Raw genomic sequence first — 27022 nt, 5'->3', positions numbered from 1 at the left:
ACAACATTCTGACTTTTGACTCAAGTCTATGGGTATCCCAAAATGCATTTAGTTAAACACCATCTAAAGTCTCCATGGACCTTGAATAGTCCCAACAGTTTTCAAAGTCCAAATTTTCTTCTGAGAACCAATCCAAATTTGGAGTGGTTCTCTGGAAAATCAGAGAACACGTTACCTCCAATACACAATTGCACACAGTAAAAACGCCACCCAAGAACAAAACCCATCAGTGCAATCCTGTGCTGAGTCCGGCCTTGAGGGCAGCTGGTGGCAGTGGGGTTGGGAACACTGACCCTTCAGACTCTCCACATGGACTACTGAGCCAGACTGATCACTCTGTTCCTGTCTACTGTCTCTACCCCTCCCATCCCTCAGCACTGAGACACTAGAAACCTGCCACACAGCCCTGCTAAGGAAAGAGACTCAGGCCCTCTATAGCACTTCACTGACCAAGCCGTCTTCTTAACCCCATTTTTTCCAATAGTCCCTTCAGCAAAACTCAGGTTAAATGGCCTTTGAAGGTCAATGCTGTTTTGGATGTAACTTAACATATCCCGTTTATGTGCCAGAAAATTGTCTCTCCTGCTCCCCACCAGCATGGCGATGTTCAGAGCTGGGAGGACTTCAGGAGGTAGGAATGGCTGGCTCATGTCCCTGCTGCACACCCTGTCTCGCTTTCCATCAATGACGCTGTGGCCATGATGTGATGCAGACAGAGAAGCCTCTCCACAACCACACTCGGTTCCTATTTAGTCTCAGCTGAGTTCCCAATCCCAAGTATTTAGCTATAATGAAAAGTAGATTAACACAATCTCTGTATTTGAAAAGCAATTTAAAGAAAAAGAAAACTTTTATTCTTAAAAATCATAAACCTATTTTGAAACTGCAAATGACTTATTTGAGAATGAGTTAAGCAGCAAATACATATAAATAATCACTAAAAATTTATTTGTGTGCACACACACACACATGCCATGGTGTGCATGTGGAGTTAGAAGAAAACTTACAGCATCTGTTCTTTCAACCATGGATTCTGGGACTCAAACTGGCAGTCAGGCTTGGCAGCACGGCCCCTGCTGAGCCATCTCGGCAGCCCCACCCCCATGACTATGCAGCATAACCAATGAGAAGGACAGGAGGGTCTCAAGGGATTTCACTAAGAGCAGGCAGGCACCGGGGTCATTTCTTCATCAGACTCACTTGCTTCACTTGTTGGTTCCAATTTCCCATCTTCAGAGTCTCCAGGGTCCCCAGTTAGATCTAATTCCCCTAAATCTTTGTCTATATTTAAAATGGGTTTCTGTTTGTGCTTCTTAGAAATTGCATCATTAGCACAAAGTTTCCTCATTTTGATGTTTGGCAATTTCTTCAGATCAAAATCCCATTCCCTAGGAAAAGGAAAAAAAAAAAAAAGAGTGTAGCACGGAGGGCAGTGATAGCACAGCAGGGCAGCCAGGTTTGGAACTCTGCCTGCAGAAGGAAGGAAGACCTCACACCCATAGATTTCACATGAGGTGGGGCACGCAACAGCCCAAGCCCCAGGACTTGCTACTACTGCTACGCTGGTGCTGCCTGCACAGAACCCTACACTCTAGAATTCACATATGCACACACACATCGTAGGCTCTGAGCTTCCCTTCTTCTCCCTACCCTAAAAAGTCTCAAGACCCTCAGCAGTTAGAATTACGTCAGTGAAGGTGGCTTCTCTCGCACTGCAGCTGGCTGGCCTGCAGAGCAGAGCAGGAATGCTCACACACTAAGCTCATCTCCTCCCCTGGCTTTGGAAGAGGCAGAATACACTGCCTCAGAAACACGGAGCAGTTTGTTTTCGAGTATGGCCTGGATATAAATTTATCTAATTTCAATTCTATAAAATTCATTCGCTAACTTGTTCATTTTTTTTTTTTTTTTTTTGAGTATGGAGTTTATTTGAGATAAAGGGAATGGGAAGGGAAGAAGAGAATGGAAGAAGAGACGGGAAAAGTCCTGCCTGCCTCTTCAGAGGAACAGAAGGAAAAACGTTCCCTAACATGCTTTAGTAAAGACCACAATTACTAATAAAAAACATTTTCTAATAAGCAGAATCTGTGCTTGAGAAGCAGAAATCTGTTTTTCCAGCTCAGCAGTCTCCATGGTTACCAGGGCAGAATCAGAGCCATGGACCAGAGGTTCTCAGGGACTCTTGCCCTGGCGTCAGTTTTATTCTTCTGTTCTTGCTATTTAGCTTCAAGAAATAAAAATTTGCACTGGGGAGAAGAGACATCTCTACTGTCCTACTGTTCTGGGAAGGGGAAGGAACATCTCCAGCAGCAGCTGCAGGGAGGAATGCCTACAGAATGCTCTCCACTTTCGTTTTTACTAACATCTACACCCGGGGGAGTTCATGACTTATGTATTTCATAGGAAACTTCAAAGGATCTCAAAAACTCACCGAAAAGTCTGCAGATTATTAGTGTCTAAAATGTCTGGGATCTCTGGAAAAGAATGTAAGTAATAGCCATTAGACATTTTCTTTCTGAATTGCTTGCTGTATTTTCACTTGTTATTGCACATACAACACAGTAACTGATGTTAACAAGAAGAAAACCTTTGTAAATGTATGTGTAAAAGTGACTGTGTATGTCACGGACGTGCAGGTGCCTGCAGAGTCCAGAGGCGTGACAACCCCTAAAGCGGAGGTGCAGGCACTTGTGAGCACCTGAACTGGTGGTTAGTACTGCTGAGCTGTCTCCCCACCCCCCCCACAAAAAAAAAAAAAAAAAAAACCACCTTCAAAGAGCTGCTACAGTCAACACAAACACCACGCTTCGTAAGAACGAAGTTCAGTGTTGGGAAGACAGCAGAGCCTGTTACATAGGGTGCATCTGTCAGCACAGCAAATGAGGTGTTTATAATGTAGTGCTATGGAAGACAAATTATTGAACACACACCACATGTCACATGGGTAGAATTTACCGGATTTCAAAGATTATTTAACATTAATAAAATCACATCATTCAAAACTATGAAAAGTTTAAAAAGAATTACAATTATTGGGACTTCAAACAAGTTCAATACAATTTAAGTTACCCTGTAACTCACATGGGAGCTCAGTTAAGAGACTGACTTTGAATCTCAGACAGGGACTTTTAAGGAGAACTGGAATTTTTAAAGACTGCAACATAAGATGGTTTTGAGGAGGAAGGCATGTTTAAAGCAATGTTTGGGTGTCAAGTTGGCAAAGGTGGAACTGTGGTCCTTAGTCCCAATTGTTAATTACATTTGATCCAGAATCACCTGGGAGAAGGGCCTAGAGATGCCCATGGGCAGCACCTTGAGTAGAAGAGCCTAGGAATGCCCACGGGCAGGGCAGTACCTTGACCAGGAGAAGGGCCGAGGAATGCCCATGGGCAGGGCAGTACCTTGACCAGGAGAAGGGCCGAGGAATGCCCACGGGCAGGGCAGCACCTTGAGCAGGAGAAGGGCCTAGGGATACCCACGGGCAGGGCAGTACCTTGAGCAGGAGAAGGGCTGAGGAATGCCCATGGGCAGGGCAGCACCTTGAGCAGGAGAAGGGCCGAGGAATGCCCATGGGCAGGGCAGCACCTTGAGCAGGCTCAATGAAGAGTGCCGAGCAGCACCACTTCCTGGGCTGGGTCGCAGACTGAATGAAAAGGGAGCACATAGCAGCAGCATCCATGGTGGATCCGGAGTCATACAGCACCACAGCTGTATCTTCACCACCACAACAGCTTATGCTGTGAGCCAAAATAAGCCTCCCCCTTCCATTGCTTTTGCCAGGGTATTTTGTCTTAGCGACAGAAAGACACACACACATCATCTTATATTCACAGGAAGTAAGTGTATGAACATCACGGGAGTAGCGGAAGCTTGATGCCACTCTTGTACGGTGTCACGGACTTTTGAGCTAATCCTCACCTTTTTGAACCAGAGAAATATGTCCTCTTTTTTATTTATATTTTTTGAGACAGTGGCTCTCTATATAGCTCAAGCTGTTCTGGAACTATGTAGACCAGGACGGCCAGGAACTCAAAGAGAGCCAGCTGCCTCTGCCTCCAAGGGATGAGATTAAGGCTGTGTGTCACCAGGCCTGGTTTATTTTTTAATTAATTCATTTTACAACCAGGCTGTAGTTTCCCTGCCCTTCATCCCTCCTTATCACTTCCCCCTCCCATCTATTTTATTTTTATCTTGAGGAAAATGAGGATGTTCACTTTTCCAGTGGGGTCCAGGGATCAAGTGTGAATGTGCCTAGTTCTGAAAAATACGCTTTCCTTTTTTTAAAATTTATTCTAGGTTAAGAAACACATTTTAGCAGTGAAGGGGAAGTCTACACACTGCAGTTTCTAGTATTTTCCAGAGTTCTTTGGGATCTTATATGTTCATGCTCTTCGTATTAAAACTTGATATTTAACAAAGACAATATACGTTGACACCAAAGCCCCCAGGGCCAGGCAGGAAACACTAATGAAGACAGTGGTACGACAACCGTCAAACGCTGCCGAGCTCTGCGAGGGACAGAATACCTCTCTGCAGGAGACTCTGCTGCCGCTCACCTGGCTTCCTAAGCCACACAGATGTAGGCTTTAGCCAAAATCATTATTTTTTTTTGGATTTTATTATTTTTTTCCATGATATTTGAGCTCTACATTTTTCTCTGTTCCCCTCCCTGCCTCTCCCCTTCCCCCTTCAATCCTCCCCCAAGGTCCTCATGCTCCCGATTTACTCAGGAGATCTTTTTATACTTTTTATACTTTCTACTTCCCATGTAGATTAGATCTATGTAATTCTCTTAGTGTCCTTATTGTTGTCTAAATTCTCTGGGATTGTGGTTTGTACACTGGCTTTCTTTGCTTTATGTTTAAAAACCACCTATGAGTGAGTACATGTGATAATTGTCTTTCTGTGTCCGGGTTACCTCACTCAAAATAATGTTTTCTAGTTCCATCTATTTTCCTGCAAAATTCAAGCTGTCGTTATTTTTTTCTGCTGTGTAGTACTCCATTGTGTAAATGTACCACATTTTTCTAATCCATTCTTCGATCGAGGGCCATTTAGGTTGTTTCCAGGTTCTGGCTACGACAAACAAAGCTGCTATAAACATGGTTGAGCACATGTCCTTGTGGCACAACTGAGCAATACCCAAAATGGTATTACTAGGTCTTGAGGAAGGTTGTTTCCTAATTTTCTCAGAAATCGCCACGCTGACACCCAAAGGGGCTGTACCAGCTTGCATTCCCACCAGCAATGCAGAAGTGTTCCCTTTTCCCCACAACCTCTCCAGCACAAGTTGTCACAAAATCATTATTTTAAAAAACTGTGACAGTATTATCTGTATTGACCTCGGAATGGGCACCAGTCTAAGGTCATCAGCTCAGCCTACTGAGTTGGCCAGCGATCGTCAGTGCTGCCAACTGGTAGTGCGCTGTACTTATGTTTAGGAATGAGTTATGTGGACCAGAGGCTAACAATGTCTTAATGCGGCTTGGAGAGCAAGAGTTGTCACAGTGGGAAGAAGAGACAGCTGTCTGGAGATGGGAGAAGACAAGCAGGGTGTGTGCCAGGAAGAAGCAGCTCTCACAGGAGATGACAGACATCAACTGTCATAGCTGTCACTGTCACAAGGAAATAAAGCCAGAAGAGACTCAAGATAAATCAATAGAGTGAACTTCTGGAGTCCATCATAAATCAGATTCTATTTTCAAAAGGCAAAACGAGTCAGAGAGTACCCACCAAAGCCATAACCGTCATACTGCTGCCGCTCCCGCTCCATCGTCTGCTTGATGACCGTCTCCCGGGAGTGGTGACGCCGGCCCTGTCTGTCCTTGATGCTGTTATGCAACTCAATCTGCTCCAGCTCACTGCTGAATCGACTCAAATACCTGAAAAATATGAAAATGATGAGCTACAAGGTCTATATTAATTCATTTTAGTGTAGTGCCCAAGTGTTCCTATCCTTTGAATATTAGCATAATCAAATTCCTCAGCTCCTCAGCCTTTCTGATCACATTCATGAATAATCCAACCATTTCTTCAGTGAACAAATCACAGTAGGCTGTCTGCTGAACTGAGGACCCTCACACTGAATCACTGACTGGATTTCTTCCTCAAACCTTAGCATCACCCCCATCATAGACACTAACATCATGCCTGCTTCATCGTCTGAGCTCCCCACCTCAGGACACAGTGTGACATTCCACTCTCTCTGTGCGTCTCTCCTTATTGTATACCTAAGTTCTACCTACCAACGTCGCTGCATTCTAGCTCTCCACTACACTACGGCTAAGCACGCAGAGGATGGCAGTACTGTGCCTGGATGTCCCACCAGCCTCTTAGAGTCCTCAGCACCACCACTGCCCCTTCTCAGCCGTCCTCATTCTACGGCTGTGACCTGAAGTATATGCATGAGGACTGCACAAGTTTCCTGCAAAGTCCTCCCAGAGCTCCCTATGTCCTCAGAGGGTCACTAATGCTGTTAAAAGCCAGCTGTCCCTGCAGCACCGGTTACACTAGCCTTGAGCTTGCTATGCCAGTCACAGGAAACACTGGTGGGCCCCTCCACCCATCAGCTTCCGGCCCTACCTCTGAGGCCTTCTGGACACCAATCTCTCAGTGCAGACACTTCCATGCTACCTCACCTCAACCTAACATCCAGGGCAGTGCAGACAATGTTTTTCCAGGAAGCCTCCCTAGTCCTAGGAAGCTAAGAGGGGGTCAGGCTGGGACACAAACTCAAGTCTTTCTGTTAAAAAGCCCATCCAGTCACATGCAAATCCAGAGCACAGTTATCTCGAGAACCAGTCTGGGATTCTCTTTTCTGACCCTTTGTTCACAATATGCCCTGTGTTTACCTTTCAATTAATTGACAGGCATCCTTCTTTGAATATCTTGTTTTTTTTGTATCCAGATGATCGTGAAACCACCGAAGTTTGTCACCTATAAATAAGTACCAAACAAATTTAGCACCACAAACTTCATGTAGACACAGGCTTTCCTCACAATCATCCACATTAAAGCATTAAGACCAAGGCAAAACTATCTCATTTCTAAATAGAAAGATCTGTGTAGCTGAGTCAATGAAACCCATTTGTCAGAAATGAAGTAAAGACAGAGACAAGGATGGAAGTGGTGGTTTTCTCCATACTCTTCTTTCCTTTTAAACATTCTGTTTTTATTTCAGTTATGTGCATGTGTGAATGTGTGTGTGTGTGTTTAGGTACATGAGTGCAGCGTCCAGATGCCAGAAGAGGGTGTTGGTTCCAAGGAGCAGGATCCGTAGGTAGTTGTAAGCCTCCCTGTGTGGATTCTGGGAACTGAACTCTGCAAGAGCAGTATGCCTACCCTCCTAACTATCAAATCATCTCTCCAGGCCCATACATTTCCTGTCTAACATCAGGGAACAGAGGAAAGATGGATTCATAGAATAGGAAATTCCAAGTTCTTATTAAGCAAAACATGTAACTTATTTAAAGTATTTTAAAATTTGATCAATGATAGAAACAGTATTTGCTAAAGGGGGAGATGAAAAAGGATGAACATGTATGCACCCTACTAACATGAACCGGCTGCTCCACAGTATGTAAGCTACTGCTGTAGCTGGGTCTTCCCAGAGGCCGTGTCTTAAACACGTGTGCTCTAGCACCTGGTGCTACTGGGCGATGACGAGACCTCTGAGAGGTGAAGCCCAGTGGGCACTCTCACATCACTGAGATGCCAGGATGAGGTAAGCAGCTTGTTCTACTAGCACACGCCCCCTCTGCCACTGCCTTCTGCACTGCTATCCGTCCCTCCACCACTATACGCCAAAGCAAACCTTTTCCTCTTTAGAAACCAACTCTCTTAGGGATGAGCTGCAGCAAGCTAACACAGCCACACCCTTCATAACCTCGGTTGTTGGAAGAGGGGGTTAAACATGAGCTAGGAGTGCACGTGAACAGGACTGAAGCTTCTGCCAAGCTGAGCTGCATGGAGTACTAGCAATTTACTCTGAAAGTCAAGTGCTTCGCTCCAGTTCATTTGTGTTCTTTTAGTTAAGTCAGCTTTTTAAAAAATCGGATAAAATTAATAGTGAAATTGGTTTAGAACAAAATTTTACTCTACTGTATGTAGTCAGAATTTCAAGCACCCAAACCCACTTACCAATAAGGTTGAGACGCAAGGCCTTCTCATTCTTCAATCTTGAACCAAAAGGTGCATATAAATTAGAAAATTTCCAAAGCAGGGGCTTAGAAATCTGTCAAAAATATCGGAAAGAAAAACTTCCCAGAGAACTTTGATATTTTTTATATGTAATAAAAAAAGGCAATTTTAACAACAAAGAAACATGGAATGGAATGATTATCTTTTAAATCGGTGGAATAAGACGTCACTAGAACGTTGCTTCAGCATGCTAGTGACTACAGAAAGCCTAGAAGACCAGTACTGCTCAGGCCAACGAAGGTCTAACTGGGCTATCACTATGCCGGCAGCAGCATCTGGAGAGCACCTGGAAATACCAAACCCACTCCCGCAGCCGATCTTCAGAGCGGGAAATCCTGGAGCAGAAAACACTGCTCTAATATGAGCATCTCAGGTCAAATTAAGTTTGAGAAATATACATATGGGCAATAGTAAAAATTACACTCTGTAGATGTAGTAAATCATATTTAAAAGAATAACAAAAATGCTAAATGATAAACACCTGAAATTTGAAAACTACTATTTTAAAACAGTAATGCCACCATACACATCTTTATGTAGAAAAGAGACTTACCCCGCAATAAAGAAAATTAGACTATGTCATCACAATCTCTCCTAGGAAACATCTAACCAAATCACTAAAACAGTCCAGCTTTACTAAAAGAGGCTTTGTCTTAGGTAAGGTATTAAAATGCAATACAAGAGGACAAGTTTCCTCCAGCCACTATCTGGACACCGCTTACATTCACTGGATCAGCAAGGCTAGGCCAAAGCAACAGAAACGGCTTCTATTTGATCTTAACTTTATGGAAGTTTTACAATATCTTTCCCCTCAGTCTCAGATCCTCTCTCCCTGTAACTGTGTAAGCAAATTAAAAAATTTCCAGAACAAGATTCTTTAAATCTGTTAAAAAGATTAAAAACACCTTGATGCTCTTTAGTACGTTTTTCCTTTTAGTATCCGTGGCAGATTTTTCTCCAAACCCTGGCCAACTCTGAGATGCCAGGCTGACTAGGGCCTCGGCTATGTTCTCTCTCCAATCTACAGCACCCATTCGGTGATCTAGTCTCCTAGTCCCAATCCACCAGACCCACAAATGCTGACCACTCCCTAGCCTGTGACACTTTAGCCAGCCTCTGAACTCCGGACCCAAGGCTCTACCGACACCGTCACTGCTCCCTGTGTTATGTCGGCACCACAGCACGACAGAAACTCCTTTAGCAGCTGCGCCCTCCCTCTGCCTCCCAACTCTGCTCAAATGTTAACTGAGCTCTTGGGGACTCTTTCATGACTCCTATGATATAGAAAATATAAGCTCTCCCTCTTTATCCTTCAACCCGTGTTAATTCTTCTTCACTATCCTCACCGTGAGCTGCTACTGACACTTACATTTTAGGTCTGCTCTGTAAGACCGTTACCTCAGAACAAGAGCACAGGAAAAGCAGGGGTGGAAACTCAGGAACACGCCTGACATGTAGATGCATGGAGGAGCTTTCCCTAGTGCACAACACTAACAGGACTGGACACTTACCTTTCCTTCCTGTCTTGCTTGTGAGACTCTCTTGTAATCTGGGCTGCTTTCCTACTGTACGGATGGATGACTTTTTTTTCTCGACCTACAATTTTTCCTTTCAGTCCTTTAGGCTAAAAGATAGAACACATGTAGTCAAATACATTACGTGAGTCCAGTCATAAAATGATCTTCAGGAAATACAATGAGTCAGAGACACACCAGAACTCAGGAGCTAGACCAAACATCTCACAGATTCAGACAGTCTTCATTCCCCTATGGTCATCATCACAGAAGTGATCTATTCAGAAATTTCCAATGCAATCAGTCCACACGGGGAGCCAATGCAGCAGTGCAAGCTTACAGCAAGTCCTGAGACTAGAGGGAGGAGCCTCGAGGCTGGAAATACTGGCTATAGTTAGGGCATTTCTAATGTTGAAGAACATAGAATTTTAACAGGCATCACTGTGGCATATGGAAAAGAATGGGACAGTGGCGCATGCAAAATCAGAGCTGACCCAACTTGGCTGGTTCAAACCAAGAAGTTAGGAACAACAGAAACCACTTCAAAGCCAGCACACACAGCAGGAAAAATATTTCTCCCACTCAAGCCTTACCAGGAGAGGCAGTCAGAATCCAGTCCTCAAAGACATTATACATTGAAGGTTAGCTTTTAATTGTGCAGTCCTGTACTTTGGCCCACCTATTAGTTGAGTCAGGTTTGACTTTGTATAACAACAACCCAAAATAAGAACTAAATAGTTCACTCTCCTGGTTCAGTTAAGGAGTCAGGCTCCCTGACCTTGTTAGACCACAACCTCCCAGAGAGTCTTTGAGGGTTAAAAGCCTGTTCTCCTCTCCAGCCATACACGGAAAAGAAAAACTCAGGGAAGCCACCCCCACCCCGTGGTCTACGGACCAAAACTTAAGTGCTGCAGAAAAGAAAGGAATACATATAATTTTAATCTCGGGGTGTGTGTGTGGGGGGGGGGTTCACTACAGGGGAAAAAAAGGACAATATTCACTCTCTAAAAGCAAGGTAGCTCTTGAATCTTTCCAATATGGTCAGTTACCTTCATGCAACCCTCATGATCAGGCATAGGATGCTTTGTGGACACACATCTGTTAGACCTTTTTACAAAGAAGGCACACAGCCTCTCATCTACAGTGCTAATCTAGTGTAAGATTCCTTCCCCTATGTAAAGAGATCAGCCCCAATCTGCAGCACAGATGCTAATCTCTTCTCGACCCTCTTCTCCAGCATCACACCCCTCGTCCTCCACACAGCTTTCCCACCCCATCCTACTGAAGCTCAAGCCAAACCAGAGCCTGTACCTTCTGGTCATCAGTCTGTAACCCTCCCCTTTCCTTCTACTTTGAGAAAACATAGCTCAAAATAATCATCAAAACAACTCTCCAAGTGATTAAAATGTCCATCAATTCCTCATTCACACATGCATTCATTCTTCTGACAGTTCTCTGAACATTTCTCCATAAATCTTAACAGAGACAACATGTACAAGGCCGAAATCCAAGGTGTAACTGGAAGTTGGCTATATATAAAAAATAACTTTAAAACCATAAAAACACAGCACACATATCCTTTTGTGTGGCTCTATATATCTGGAGGACAGAGGGGCAAATGAGAAAGGGATTAAGAAGTTTTCGAGGAAACATAATCAAGCGAACACGTGGTCGGCTATTTAACGTATCATGCAATCCCCTCCCTCCGAGAATAGGATGTTTCTAGTGACTTGCTTTATTTTTAAGTATGTTTGGTGTGTGTGTGTTGTGCATGCACAGAGGTCAGAGGAGGGTATCAGGCATCCCCTTTTATCGCTCTCCTCTATTTCTCTGAGGTGGTTCTCTCCCCAGCAGGACCTTATGCTTTTGAGCTAGCCTGGCAGCCACGGAGACCCAGCGAGCCTCCTATTTCTGACCACAGAACAGTTTGGCTACGGCTGTGCACCTGTGTGTTTCATGGGTTCTCGGATCTGAACGCGGGTTCTCATAGTTGCACAGCAAACAAACTCCTAACCACTGAGCCATTTCTCCAGCCCCACAACGACTCACTTTTAAGGATTTTGTACATATCAACTCCAAGAGTTGGGCAGGGTTCGGAGAGAAATCTGCCACAAATACTAAAAGAAAAAATATAGCAAAGAACATCAAGGTGTGTATAATGTTTTTAACAGTTTTCAAGTTATCAAAGGACTCACTTCCATTTCTGTCACTCCCTGTTCGCACTGGGATAACTACACACAAGTTTTCTTTTAAAGTCTTAGAATTTCCAGTGTAAGAGGAGCATGAAATTATGTAATGGCTTTACAGCTTTCAAAGATTTTAAGTTAAAGAAACAAAACCACCAAGATTTAATGCAAAGAACAAAATCTCCTGAGCTTATAATCTGATTCAATCGAATCCACACAGTATCAATTATAAACATAACATTATGATTCTGTGAATGAGCCCCTTATACTCAAGTATACACATAAATGCTTTATGAACACTCTTAAGGAACTACTTTGTTTGAAAATACTGACAAAAAAAAAAATCACTGCCAGGGAGGAATGGGGCAACATCAGAAGCAGGACTGCGGTCAGAATGGGCCACCGAAGGGCTGTGGACCGATACACCCTGTGAGGGGCTGTGCCCAGGACAAGGAGGATATGTATCTGCCCAGGGGCAGAGGTGGGTGGACCCAGAAATGTGGTATTAGTGAAGATGCAAGGGTAGTGGTGGGCTTCCTCTTGAGGAAGGAGACACGAGAAAGCGGACCACGCTACAAGGCGAGATAGGAAAGCGCGGGAGCGCTCCGATCAAAGGGCAGACTCCCACGGCGAGGTGGGGAAGGGCAGGATCACTCCAATCCCGGGGCAGACACTCAAGGGGAGGTGGGGAAGCGCGGGAGCGCTCCGATCCCGGGACAGACACCCACGGCGAGGTGCGGAAGCTCAAGTATCCCGGGACAGACACCCAAGCGCTCGGATCCCGGGACAGACACCCACGGCGAGGTGCGGAAGCGCTCGGATCCCGGGACAGACACCCACGGCGAGGTGCGGAAGCTCTAGTATCCCGGGACAGACACCCACGGCCAGCACCGCCCAGGCAGCCGCTCCCCGTCCCGGCCTCTCCCGGGTCCGAGTTTACCATTCCCGTCCACCCAACCAGAGCCTCCCGCGACAACCCAGCGACCGCGCCGCCCACCATGGCGAGGTCCTGGCCACCGAGGCCCCGGAGCGTCCAGACACAACCACCTCACGGGCTGCTGCCGCTGCACCTCCAACTTCAGCCCTGTGCAAACACACGTGAGTCGGGGGAAGCGGCTGGGTACAGACCGGAAGGGGAGGGGCCAGTGCGTTCTCTAAAACGTCCCCGGAAATGCAGACTTGATTTTTTCCGTCCGTCGTGGATTTCCAGTCGTTACACTGGCCCAGAGATGGCAGTCGTGCCCGAGGATGCTCGTATTTCCCTCTTCTCGTGTTTTTGTCTGGAAGGTCGTGCTGAGCATCTGCCAGGAGGCAGCTCTCCAGGGGCCAGCGCCTTGTCCGGAGAAAACATCACTGGACCTGGATGCCCCCTAGAGGTCTTAATGATGCCATGCGCTGCGTCCCAGAGTTGTCGAAGATCAGCCTTCGTTTTTCCAATAGTAGAAGAAAGATAAAAGGAGAGTTGTAACAGCAGACTCCAATGAAACCTACAGGGTCATTAAGGAGTACTTTGAAATTTATATTCTGAAGAGATAATAACGTGTCTGACACACCAAAGTTAAACTCTGAATATATAAATATATTAAACATGTTTATTACAAGCAGTGACTTTGAAGCGGAAATTAAAAGTCTCCCCAAAAGAAAGACCCAGGATCAGAGGGACTCATGAATGAATTCTACCAAACTTTAAAAAAAGTCCTAATACAGCCGGGCGGTGGTGGCGCACGCCTTTAATCCCAGCACTTGGGAGACAGAGGCAGGCGGATCTCTGTGAGTTCGAGACCAGCCTGGCCTACAAGAGCTAGTTCCAGGACAGGCTCCAAAACCACAGAGAAACCCTGTCTCGAAAAAACAACCAAAAAAAAAAAGTCCTAAAACAAACACTTCTGAAATTTTTTCTCAAAATAGAAAATGAAGGAGTACCAAATTCATTTTATGAAGCCAGTATTATCCTGAATAAAACTGGATAAAAACACAACAATTATAGACTCATTTCCCTAATGAGCAGAGCTGCAAAAATTGTTAACAAAATAATTGCAAACTAAATATAATTAAAAATATATTACATAATTCAAATGTATTCAAAATACACAATATAATTAAAATGCATTAATATTAATGTACATCATGACAAAGTGATGAGCTTCATTGTGATGCCATTGTTGCACTCTTTCTCAGTACAGCACTTGGAGTCTTAACTAGAGCAATAAGAAAAGAGGAAGATATGAAAGTATACAAAGTAAAGAAGTCAAATTATCACTATTGATAAACTATATTATCCACATCTAAAAAACCCTATAATCTCTACCAGAAAACTCTTCGATCTAGTGGACACTTTCAGTAAACTTGCAGGATACAAAGCTGACTTTCAAAACAATCAGGGGCTTTCATATCTACCAATAATGAACCCACTGGCAAAAAAAATAGGAAAATATGCCTTTCATAATAACTCCCCCAAAATGTAAAACATTTACATGGGAATTATAGGGCCCAGCCATGATAAGCTTAATAGAGGCCTGAATCTCAGTAGTTTTCCCTGAGGCAATACCTGATTGCAGGAAGGACCATAAACTGAGTTTACCCAGGTACTGCCCAGGAATAGACCATCCGAAGAAAATTCCTAAAGTTCTAACCTTTGTAGATAGGACCACCTGCCAGGACACATTCACCAGGACACCCCTAGAGAAATATCAGCCAACCAGGGGTCCTGAACCTTAGAAACCCCTCACCCTCAGCTTTACTACTATAAAAACCCAACTCTAACTGAGGTTGGGGCTCTCCGATCACCCCAATATGTTGTATATGGAGAGTCTTAGTTTGCAAACTTGTGAAGAATAAAGGCTCTTTGCTTTTACATATGGGACTGAGTCTCCTTGTTGATTCTGGAGGACTTTGCAAATATGGACAGAACAGGAATAGCATTAACCAAGGAAATGAAAGAACTCTACAGTGAAAATTTCTGAACACTGATGAAAGAAACCATAGAAGATACAGACATAGAAAGGGTCTCTATATTCCTACACTGACAGAAACATAACAGACCACCAATAGCCAAGGCAACACTACAGAAAAAGAACACAATACATAACCACAGATTACACTATAATGCTATTGTGACAAAGAGAACATGGTACAGGCACAAAACAGACACGTAGACCAGTGAAACAGAACAGAACCAGAATTTATGCCACACGCTGTTAGCATAAAGTAAAGTGGATAGAAAGCTGGCTATTTAACAGTGACAGTGATGTCAATGTACTTACACCTTCAGAAAAATGACAGCAGGCCCATATCGTCACCTTGTGATGCGATATGAAAATCAATTCAAAGTGGACCAATGACTTTAATTTAAAACCTGAAATGCTGAAACCACTAATGGAGAACATAACAGATAAACTTCGTGATGTAGGTTAGGCAAGACATTTCTGAGCTGGACTTCAACAGCACAGGTGCCACTAATTTAGTAAATTGGGCTACATGACATTTAAGTTTCTACACTGTAAAGGAAGCCAAGCTGAACAAACGGCTGACAGGATGGGACAAAAATCTGCCACCTATGCTTCAGACTGGGAGGCTAATGTATAGAGTTTATAAAGAATAGCACAAATAAATTGCAGAAAGACCAAACTGCAAATTAGCAAATATGTCAACAGACTGTCTTCAAAGAGAAATAAGTATTTTTTAAAAAGTTTTCAATACTCTCAGCCATTGTGGAAATGGCTCTTAAATCATCTTTGTTTAGTTTATTTTCCTTTGTGGATAGATCAATTTCCTTGTAAAATCATTTCTTAATTTCTGTTGTTTCCTGGGTTTTGGCATTCCCTTATTCATTTTTGATATTCTGTGGCCCCTTTAAATTTCCAGGTAGGATTTGTATTAGCTGGATATGGAACATCTTGCCTTCTCTAGCTTCTAGCCTTTCTTTTTATTTTCCATCTCCTTATTCAGTTTTTCCTGTAAAATTGGACCTTTTTCTGTTTTATAATCACCTAGTTGTGTAACGTATCAGTTGTCATCTTCATTTCCTTTATCTGTGTGTGTGTGTGTGTGTGTGTGTGTGTGTGTGTGTGTGTGTATGGGGAGAGGAGCATGTGGAGTCCAGGAAAAATCTCTGATGTGGTTCCTCATGTGCCTGAACCCCTGAAGCACTCACAACTGTCAGGGAAGCCAACTGTAGAGAGGTAAGAAGGAAAACTTGGTACAACTGGACTTGATCAGTCAGACTGGATCAAAACTTCTAAAGAGTTTGATTCCATGGTTTAATTTTCTTACGTACTTAATCCCTTGCAAAATAGCCACTCTGCCAAAGTACCCAAGACCTTTAGCCTAAGGATGAGCTTCATTGATTGGCAAACAGTGCTCAGGGCTAGGTATAACGGAAGAATTTGAAATAAGCACAAGGAAGGGTGGATTCTATTGGTGGAGAAGGCAAAGTACATTTTCTATTCACTGAATAGTACGAGTTCTATTCACTGAAAGGCAAAGCTCAGGCTTAGGGCCTAAAGAATTCTCGGGATCTGGGAAAAATTCAGGTGGATGCTGGCTCCTGCTAGAATAACAAAGGATCACCAGGTTGTTGACCACTTTGGTCTAGTACTCAGGTGATCAGACGCCATTCTTCCTTCCATTGAAGAAACAGCCTCTTGAGCTAAGCAGTTCTGGTTTCTTCAATGCTTACTCTAGACTGTGCTTCCTACAAGCCAGTAACGTTCCTTTGACAAGGGAGTTCTTTCTGACCTAAAAGTTGCTAAGTAGGCTGGGTTGGCTTTCCAGTGAGCCTTAGAAATCTGCCCACTTCTATTTTTCCTGTGCTGGGATTACATAGATATTATTATGCCCAAATCTGTGAAGTCCCCCAAAAGCCAACAAGGAGACCAAGTCCCATATGTAAAAACAAAGAGCCTTTATTTTATGCAAGTTTGCAAACTCGGTCTCTCCACAATCTAATGTATTGGAATAAATGGAGAGCCCCGAGCTCAGTTAGAGTTGGGTTTTTATAGTAGTAAAGGTGGGGGTGAGGGGTTTCTGAGGTTCAGGACCCCTGATTGGCTGACATTTGTCTAGGGGTGTCCTGGTGAGTGTGTGCTAGTTGTGATCCTATCTATAGTGGTTGGAACATTAGGCATTTCCTTTGGATGGTCTGTTCTTGGGTGGTGCTCAGGTAATCTTAGTTTATGGTCCTTCTTGCAACCAGGTATTACTTCAGGGTAAATTATTGAGACTCAGACCTCTATTACATTTGTCAATGCCTGAGTCCTACACTGGCAGGTGATAACTGTTGGAAGTAAAGAACTTCTTTTGGGTGATCTGTTCATATTTAGCTTATCATGGCTGCCTCCTACAGATGTCTGTATTTCTGTCAGTTCTGCTAACCAAATTCAGGTTCCCAGGCTTGCATGGCAATCACTGTATCAGCCAAAGTGTTCATCTAGTGTTGGGACGTGGGCCAAGAGTGGAGCTGTGTGAGATTTCTAAATGCGTGTGAGGAAAGTCCACGAAAACAAGACCAATGTCTTGTCATTTCAGTTTCTTTCTTTTCTTTCTTTCTTTCTTTCTTTCTTTCTTTCTTTCTTTGTTTGTTTCTTTTTTTTTTCTTGGTTTTTCGAGACAGGGTTTCTCTGTGGTTTTGGAGCCTGTCCTGGAACTAGCTCTTGTTCATTTCAGTTTCTTAAAAACACGGACTTGTTCTTGGAACGCCAGGGGCAGCAGACAGGCGGATAGGAGCGAGCTTACTTCAGATCATCCGTCACTGTTAAATGAATCAAATCCCTGGTTATTGGGAATCCGCCACTGCCGATGTGATTACCCAATCAAACCGAATTAATAGATCCAGGGTTGCTCTGAGCAACCCAGGGGAAGTTGAGAGGACCATGAGGGGAACCCACGAAGTGGGGCTTTTTAATGCTCTCAGGAGTGGAGCCACAGATGGCTGGCTTTCTCAGGGCCGGAGCCGCCTATGGGGGACTTGGGGTGGAGTTTGCACCTGAACATTCCAGACTCTTTGGGTGTATGGATATTAGGGGCTGCCTTTATGGAAAAGCAAGTGTTGGACAAGTGCAGCTTGCCTATCACGTGTGGTGTTCCCTTGTGTTGTCCACTTTACTCACATGACTCCTCTTGGCCACCATAATCTAGATTGTCTGATGCTCTGAATAACGTGGGCTATTGCTCGAGACTTTACTCTGCATCATTTGCTGGCTCCATTCTCCCAGGTCCCACTGCCTCTAGAGCAGAACACCCTAGCCCTCATTTATTTCTTTCCCAAAACTTAATCTTTCCCATTCATATTTTACAAGTAATTTTATTCTCCCTTGCTGGTTTGAATGAAAACGGCCCCCTAAACTCAAAGGGAGCAGCACTAGTAGGAGGTGTGCCTTGATGGTGGAAGTGTGTCCTGGTTGGAGGGGGTGTGTCTCTGAGGGTGGGCTCTGAGGTATCAGATGCTAAAGCCGGGCTACTCTGTCTCTTTCTTCCTGCTGCCTGCCGGTCCGGGAGAAGCAGAACTTTCAGCTCCCTCACCAGCACCATGTGTGTCTGTGTGTCGCCATGCATTCTGCCGTTTCAATAACGGACTACACCTTTGAACGTGTAAGTCAGCCCCAGTAACACACTTCCCTTTATAAGAGCTGCTGATAATAATGGCGCCTCTTCACAGCAACAGGGGCTCTAAGACACTAAGTGGCAATATGCACATTTACTCTTCTGGATACCCATGACTATAGATAAATAGTTACTGGTATAGACAGATTAGTGGATCAACAGATGAGTCTATTTCAGTTAGGCATGGGACACACACTTTTCTTTTTGAAGACTTTCTGGTGCCACAGGCTCACTGGTCTGTGCCTTATTTTCTCTGGCTCTGTTACCTTAAACTAATCTTGTTAATGGAGTAAGCTACCATGTCCTCGCCTTTTTTATTACAAAAAGATCTCCTTTACCACATCTGCATCCTTCCTGGGAATCTGAAAACAGGAGAGAGCGCCTGAGAAAGCGCGCCCTCTGCTGGTAGAGAGTTGCAGGGTGTCGCTCGCTTGAGAACACTTGCTCTTGGTCCTGTTCCCAGGCCCTGTGCATTAATTGGACCCTGAGATCCATGGGTACTGCTTCACAATGTGGGATTCTAGCTTCTCCAGACCCCTGAAGCTGCCACTTCCCACCCCACAGTGCCTTCACCTGCCTCACTCTCTCACTCCTCACAGTTCAGTCTTCCTGGAAGCATTTTGAAATGACAACCGTACTCTCAACAGCTTAGCCCTTCAGTAATTTTTTTCAGGATTGATTTTGGCAATGTCTAGTTTAGTTTTAGAAGTTCGGATATTTTTTATAAACCTGACCCTACATGTGATATAAAATAGTAATTTTTCTTTTGACTTTTTTATGACCTGTGTTTTCTGGAAGGAAATAATAAAGTGTCTTTTATATGGAATTAGCTGCTACATTTTACCCTGTGTATTGGTCTTGTGCCTACTTCTGTTCAAAATGAAAATTTAGCTCAAAGGCATGCCAATACCCAAACCCCAAATTTAAAAATCCAAAGAATTTAAATATAACACAAGGGAGTAATTTGCTAGCCATTTAGAATTAACTTATTTACATATCCCAAGGAAGGAACCCAAAGTCTGGTAACAATGGATACCATAGGGAAGAAAATGCTGATATAAAAGGCTACAGCCACTGCGGGTCTTCAGAGCTTTCCTCGTGCTTCTCACTGTGTTGCTTGGAGTCATCCCGTAGATTCATAGCTCCAAACGGCTTCTCTGATGTTCCCATCTCCACACTGGTCCACTTGGGTTAGGGAGGGAGGCCTCATGCTTGTTCGCCAGAGCTTCTCCCAATAAGCTGTGTCATAGCGCCACCTGGTGGTCATAAAGTAAATTTCTAGAACTAACTACACAACTTCTAAACAGTTTTAACAGAACCAACGCATTTTGCTGCTGTTCTGATTAATAAAATCTATGTGCTCCTACGTGGAAAATTCCATAGATTTGTTAAGCACAAAACACTGATGACTAAATTCCACTTACAATAAAATAAGGGATGAAGGTATGTAGATGCTCATACATGCCCCCAAAACTATCTGGAGGCAATTGCAACAAAACTATGTTTTGTGCAGAAATTAGTCCAAAGGATTTGGGCTGAGGAAGGAGCGCTCAGAAATGATCTTTCTATTTTTCTGCAATATCTGAGTTTCGAGACAACTTATTTTCTAAGTTCTTTCCCATGGAAAAATGGATGGAGAACAGTTAAATTTGCTCATCGAGGTGAACGAACATGGCGGGTTAAAGACAGGCTGAGGCAAATGGAGATGTGTGAGCAGGTGAGGAGAGGATCTTAGTCACTGTCCTATGACTGCGAAGGAACACCATGACCAAGATGACTCTTATTTAAAAAGTCTTTAATTTGGGGTTGGGCCCATTTTCATCATGGTGGCGAGTGTGGCGGCAAGCAGGCAGGCATGGTATTGGAGAAGTAGTCGAGAGCTTTACACCCTGATCCATGGGCAGCAAGAATAAAGGAATGGGCACAGGCCCGGTATGGGCTTCTGTAGTCTCAAAGTCCACTACCAGTGCCTCAGCTCCTCCAATACCAACACCTCCTCATCTTTTCCAAATACCTCATCAGCTGGGGTGTAAACGTAAATGTACGCTATCCCTTCAGTTTCTGGGAATCCCATTCCCTCTTCTGATCTCCACGGGAACCCAAACACATGGATATATGTGTGTGAGTGTGGTGGTGGGGTTCACCCATCACATAAATAAACAATAAGTCTTAAAAGAATAAAATGGCAAATGACAGGCACGGTAGAGTGCACCTACAACCACAGCTCCTACAAGGAGATGGGAATCGGAGGCAGGAACATTCCCAGAAACTCACAGGCCAATGAATCTGGCATACACAGCTGTGATAAACAAAGGTTTCCTGACTCAAAGGAGGTAGCAAGACAGGATTAACTTGAGGTTGCCTTTTAACCTCCATCCATGGAGTGTGGCGCCTGTGGTCACATTCACATACACATGTTGTACAAATATACCCCCCTCTCAGTTTATCTCTCTAAATCTCAATCTGTGTGTATGTGTGTTTGTGTGAGTACACACAAAAAAATGGTGAAAAGAAAGCTTTGACACACAGGAATCACTAATAGCAACCTCCAAAAATTTGTAACAAGACAGACTCCCCTTGATCATCCGACATTATGCACAATTCCGAAAGCCCATTTTCCCTGCATCCATCATCCCCAATCATCTCTCCTGACATGAGGAGAACAATTTTCCCAAACACGACTATGATTGAGATGCTCCAAGGAGAAAAATCTTTCCATTGTACGCTGCCCTCAAGCCAAACTCAAGAGAACAAAACAAAACATCAAAACAAGCCACTTGGCTCTCTTTCAAGGCCTCTTGAAGGTCTGTCTTCCTGCTCTCCAGCTCAGTGGCTCTCAGAATGAGTCCTCCCTTCCTGTCAGGTTAGGAGCTCTCTTTCCCCTCTGTAACTGTGCTCACTGACTCAAGCAAAATTCTGCCTCTTCTACAAGGCTAAGGCAGACCTCCTCCTCCCTTGAGGGACACTTTCCTGGTCAGGAGCTAAGAAGAAGCTCCTCTGCCCTGTCCACATTTGACCTCCAAGAGCAGGGTCTGTACTTAGACCCCTTCCTCTGGAGGACAAGGGGGTATTCCTGGCATTCCATGGTATTTCTGTGGAGCATTACACAAGTTTGTCATCCGGCGAGTACGCAATGCAGAAGTGAGTTCTCCTCAGGTAACGAAAGCTCTGGCTTCGTTTCCATAGCACGAAAGCATCACTTTGGAGACAAACTGTTGTGAACTTACAACGTTGATGCGTAAACACCTATGTGTCTAGACAATGTAGAGAAATTGACTTCTAAAGTCATATTCAGTAGCAACCATGAATTTTCCATCAATATTTTTTTTTCTTCACAACTTACTACCCCAACTGTTAACACAGAGAAGCCAGGTAGCCACACTTCCCAATCCACCAATCCCGGGTGCAGCTTGCCAGTAAGTTTTCTTTAGCAGAGTATAAAAAGTAAAGAGTGTACCTTCCTGGGTTACTCCTGAAAAAGACGTAGGTTTCTCTCTTGTATTCTTGTCCCTTCCAGTGGTGGACCAGGGACAGGATGGTTTCAGTTTCACAGCTGAGAGCAAGACTTGCACAAAATATTGGGAAAGGAGACAGGAAGAACATGGGACCCCAGACCCTGGAAACAGAGCCACCCACAAGCCAGGACCTCCCACCATCCCCTGGATGTTTATGGGATAGAAAAAACCACCTGGATTCCTCTTGATCCAAACCCACTTTTTTCCTCCTTGTCATTTTCTTCAGCCATACACCTTGAACAATGTACCAAATACAATAATAAAATTCAAGCATTTATTCTGAACAAAGATGCTGAAGATAACCTTCCTCGGGAACTATTCTGAATAGTTATTTTGATTTATTTGATTGAATTCCGATAGAGCTTAATAGCCAGTGTTTATAATGATAGCTCTTAGTCACCCAAGAAAAGGTTAATACCCCAAGTAACCTTTGTAAAAAGAAAAACAGCTCTTTGATATGCTTTAGAGTACGGATTTGAAAAACCATTCAAATTTGAAAGGACATTGTTTTTAACAGAGGAGTAATAAAATCTCTCTGGAAAGCTTAGCTACTCATAATGATGAAAGTTTCTCTGGACGCTTATTTTAAAGATTTATTTTTATTTTCAAAATGACGTGTATGTGTTTGTGGAGGCCAGCGGAGGAGTCTGTGTCTGTGTGGGTGCTTGTGCCCACAGAGGCCAGAAGAGAGTCTTGGATCCTCTGGAGCCAGAGTTCAAGGCCGCTGTGAGGTTTCCAACCTGGTGCTGGGAAGGAACCAAACTCAGTTCCTTTGGCAGAATGGTATGTCCTCTTGATGGCTGAGCTTCTCCTCAACTTCCTTTTCCTTGGGAAAAAAATGCTTTTTAACATTCTTTTTTTTCCTTACAGGAACATCATTAAATGGTATCAAAAATGCTAGTGTGGTTAGTTCCACAAATCTTCCAAGAGGGACATGTGTTGATCAGAGGGGTGCTTGGCAGTCAGTGCAGCAAGTGGGGCTACAGACATCTGAAGACCATTTGTAAGGTATTCATGCTCAAAACATTTGGAATCACCATTCTGAGGTTTTGGTGGAGAAGCTGCAATGAGAAAGATTCTCCAGGCACATCAACTACAAACTAGACAGAAAGCAACAGTTGCAATACATTGGGCAAGAGACAACACAGGGCAGTCATCTATAAAAGCAGAAACACGAGTGGGAAAACTTGCCTTCTGTGCTTTTCTACAGAAGACGGTGTTTCAAGAAGTGCCGTAGAGTCATGCACAGCTTCAACGAGACAGGAACATAGACCTACACGCAGGGATGACCCTGGGTACAAAACTGAAGGAGAGCATTTAGCAGGAGGAAACTGTCTAAACAGAGCTCGCCACACAATGTTAAGAAGCTACCCTGTGCGAAGGCAATGTCTCAAGGCCACACAAGTGTTAACTTGAGAGCAGTAACACCTAAGTAGTTCCCAGAATTCACAGGGGGCAAAAAGCAGCCAGAGGACAGGAGTCTTGAGAATCACTTGCTTTCCTCAGAGACCCTGGAGAGGGCATGGTCTCTAGAGAAGCTAGCCTAACCCTGAAGGAAAGCAGACTCCAGCATTGTGAACGCCACATGGTTGCCTCCAAGAAAAAGGTCAACTGTTCTTAGAAGAGCAAAGCAGAAAATATCCAGATAATGTCCCACATTAAAGACAAGGCAGCACCATTCATTACCAGAGAATAAAATAGTCAATACAAACACCTACATAATATAATACATAATACAAACAGCACAAATATGCAAACACCACAATACAATAAAATACAAGCACCTACAGAAAATGGTCAATACAAATACATTTAGGAGACAGAAATGAAGACAGACTTTTCATAGACGGCTTTCAGAACTCTGCTCAGAGGATGAAAGGAAATCCGGTGGATTAGAGAATATGAAGATGAACCCACAGTAAAGTCTAGAGAGGGAAACACATATTTTAAAGGGGAAATGCCGTGGATGGGATTTTCAGCAGCGGGACACGGCAACAGAACAGAATGAGGACTTGTGGACAGTGAGGAAACCACCCAAAGGGAAGCTCAAGGAGCAGCAGACACGCAGGGCACTAAGGAGAAGAGCTTCAGAGGTGGAAAGTTGATCAGATGAGGGATCCAACTTAATAGGTTTTCTGTACCCAGATAGTAGGTTTCTCCGATGACACAGTAAGCCAGATCAAGCTGAACAAAAAAAAAAAAAAAAAAAAAAAAGAACAGGTTTATGTGGAGCAAAGAAACTGTAGGGCAGTCCTTCAGTACCAGAGATTGGGGCTGGAGAAAGTCACGTGTCTGAACTAACACAAGGAGCTTAGATACCCTGTAGACAACCCCTACAGGGGTGATGATGTATTCTCCATAACCGGGATCTGTGCCCAAGTATAGTACACTTTTAGGCAGGGTCTTGGGCCCATAACAACTTCAGGAGAGAAGCCATGGCAACTGCCAAGAATGTGGAGCTGGGTTTTGGGTGCCTTTTCTTTGTTAGAGATTTCCTGAGAGGACAGGATGTGGAGGAAAAAAAATGGGCTTTCCAGATCAGCAGTGTAAAGAATTCAGTGTCTCTAAAATCAGTACCAAGGGGATTACACTTAGGTGACCAAATCTGACTGCCTGGAAGATGTATCCCTGTGCATGAATGCATGGAGGTGCATCTTTAATACCTCATTAAACCAACCTTGTTTTAAATCCTATCTTCTATAAACCTTGTTTTTAGGACAGGACAGGAATTATCATATGAAAATCCATCCTAATCCAAATTATCCTAGAGACCTGTTGTCACCTTGCTAAACCTACTCCATATGGTTACCTTTGAGTTCTTTAACTGACCTAAGCCCAGGTTATTTCCTGGAGATCTCATAATTAAAGACTAAGATTGTTTTAAATAATAAATAAAATATAATAAGGTAAAACAAAAGCTAATACATCAAATTTGGACAAAATAAACAAACAGAAGAAAAAGAGCCCAAGAGAAGGCACAAGAATCAGAGACTCACTAGTTTGCACACTCAGGAATCCCATGAAAACACTAATTTGGACGTTATAATATATATACAGGAGACCTGCTGCAGACCCCTGCAAGTTCTGTGTATATATACTGCTGCTTCCGTCTCCGTGAAGCTCTGCTCATATTGATTTAGAGGATGTCTTCGTTTGGGTTTTAATTGCTGTGACAAGACCATGACGATGGCAACTCTTATGAAGAAAATTTAATTGGGGAGGTTCGCCTACAGTTTCAGAGGTCCAGTCCACTATCAAGATGGAGAACATGGTGGCATGCAGACTTGGTACTGGAGCTGAGATTGCTACATCTCGCAGTCAACAGGAACTTGGCTGACAGTCACACTGAGGAAAGTTTGAGCAAAAGAGACCTCAAAACCTGCCCCCGCAGTGACACATTTCCCAGAACAAGGCCGCACCTACTTCAACAAGGCATGTTCTAATAGTGCCATGCCCTTTGGGGGGGCATTTTGTTTCAGATCACCATAGAGGGCCTTGCTTTTTTGATATCCTCCATCCCATCTGGTTCTTATAATCTTTCTGCCTCGTCTTCCACAGGGTTCCCTGAGCCCTGAGGGGAGGAATCTGATGGATAAAACCCATATAGGGTGAGTGTTCCAAGGTCTCTAACTCCCTGCATAATATCTGACTATGGGTCTCTGTATTTAGTCTTTTCTGTTGTTGGAGGAAGGGTCTTTGATCATGCCCAAACAAAACGCAACGCCATTGTGAGTCATATTATTGCTGCAGCTTCTTTTTCCTCTTTAGACCAGTAGTATTTGGTTTTTACCCTAGGTCCCTAGGCTCTCTAGTCTCAGGTTCTCGGTTACCAAAGCAGTGCCAGGTATGGGGTCCATCTTGTGGAGTGGGCCATCAGTCACATCAGATGGTTACTCCCACAGGCTTTGTGCCATCATTGCCCTAGCATATCTTGAAAGCAGGTCACCATTGTAGATGGAAGGGTTTGGGGCTGGCTTGGTGTTTACATTTCTCTTTTGGTAGCTTGATGAGTACCTTCCTGTACCAAAGATGCTGGAATGTAGGGTGAAGGCTCTATGTAGGCATCAGTACATCTCCATGTTCAGTGAGTCATGTAAGAGCTGTCTCCGGTGATAGGGCCTTGCCATCAGTGTGTGGAGAGCAACCTATAGCTTGGGTTGTTTGGGCAATTCCCATGGGAACCCTTTGGCCAATAGGTCAATTAGATTTTTTATGGAAATTATTCTCCTGCAAAGCAGACTTGTATTTCTCTTTTTTCACAGAACAAGAACATGAGATGATCCCGGTGACTAGCGAAGGAGAAGGGACTTGTGGGCCGGTCACTTATGATTATCCTTTGCTGCTTGGAGTTCGGCATAGTTTTTTATTTATGCTGTAGTTCTTCTTCTGACTTCTCCAACCCATACCTCAAAATATCATTTACGAACTATAACAAAATTAGGAGAGGGGGAAAACAGTAATATCTACAATAACTGTCAAAGTGAGAATGCAGAAAGGTAGGCAGAGCATATCACTACCATTCCCATGCCCCCCAAAAGGAATCTTAATGCTTTATAATGAATCTGCCCAGCTCACATTCTCTGCCTTCTGTGCTAATGGAATTCAAATGGGAGAAGCAGACGCAGCTGCCCTCTGTGTCTTTTATGAGATTCTCTTTAAGAACACTCAGCAGCTTGGACAAGACTTCAGAGATTTCAACCTCCACAGCTTCTAAACTCAGCCTCCTGAGTGTTAGAAACTAGGTGCTGTTTTTTTATGCTGCTGCTCAGCAGAACTTACAAAGATCAATTTCTGCTCCTTATCTTCTCCTCCATAGCTATTTGTACTATTGATCCTGCTAGGGTTTATATTCATGGAGAGTAGGCATCACAGCAAGCACTTCTGCATACTGTGAGGAAAAAGTATAATGATAACTTCAAAGAAAAAGCAAAAAATGTGTTGTTCCATTTTATCAGATTTTAAGACAGAAGTCAAATGGAAGATTGGTCTTTTAAAAAGATTTTGTTAT

The 27022-nt window shown here is 43.8% G+C and overlaps 1 protein-coding gene across 1 annotated transcript; it reads right to left on the bottom strand.

The window, feature by feature from the left end:
• Nucleotides 1–921: 921 nt before the first annotated feature.
• On the bottom strand, nucleotides 922–13030 carry Tma16 (translation machinery associated 16 homolog). Its single transcript, XM_057752267.1, has 7 exons — nucleotides 12897–13030; nucleotides 9711–9823; nucleotides 8140–8177; nucleotides 6852–6936; nucleotides 5734–5882; nucleotides 2432–2474; nucleotides 922–1388 (listed from the first exon to the last, which is right to left on the bottom strand). The coding sequence occupies exons 1-7, from the start codon at nucleotides 12897–12899 to the stop codon at nucleotides 1157–1159; spliced, it is 663 nt and encodes a 220-aa protein (XP_057608250.1). The 5' UTR covers nucleotides 12900–13030; the 3' UTR covers nucleotides 922–1156.
• Between the last annotated feature and the right edge of the window lie 13992 nt (nucleotides 13031–27022).

The sequence above is a fragment of the Chionomys nivalis genome, chromosome 20 (genome assembly GCF_950005125.1).
Source record: "Chionomys nivalis chromosome 20, mChiNiv1.1, whole genome shotgun sequence".
NCBI lineage: Eukaryota > Metazoa > Chordata > Mammalia > Rodentia > Cricetidae > Chionomys > Chionomys nivalis.
The sequence above is the reverse complement of the archived record's forward strand: the minus strand, read 5'-3'. Positions and strand labels throughout refer to the sequence as shown.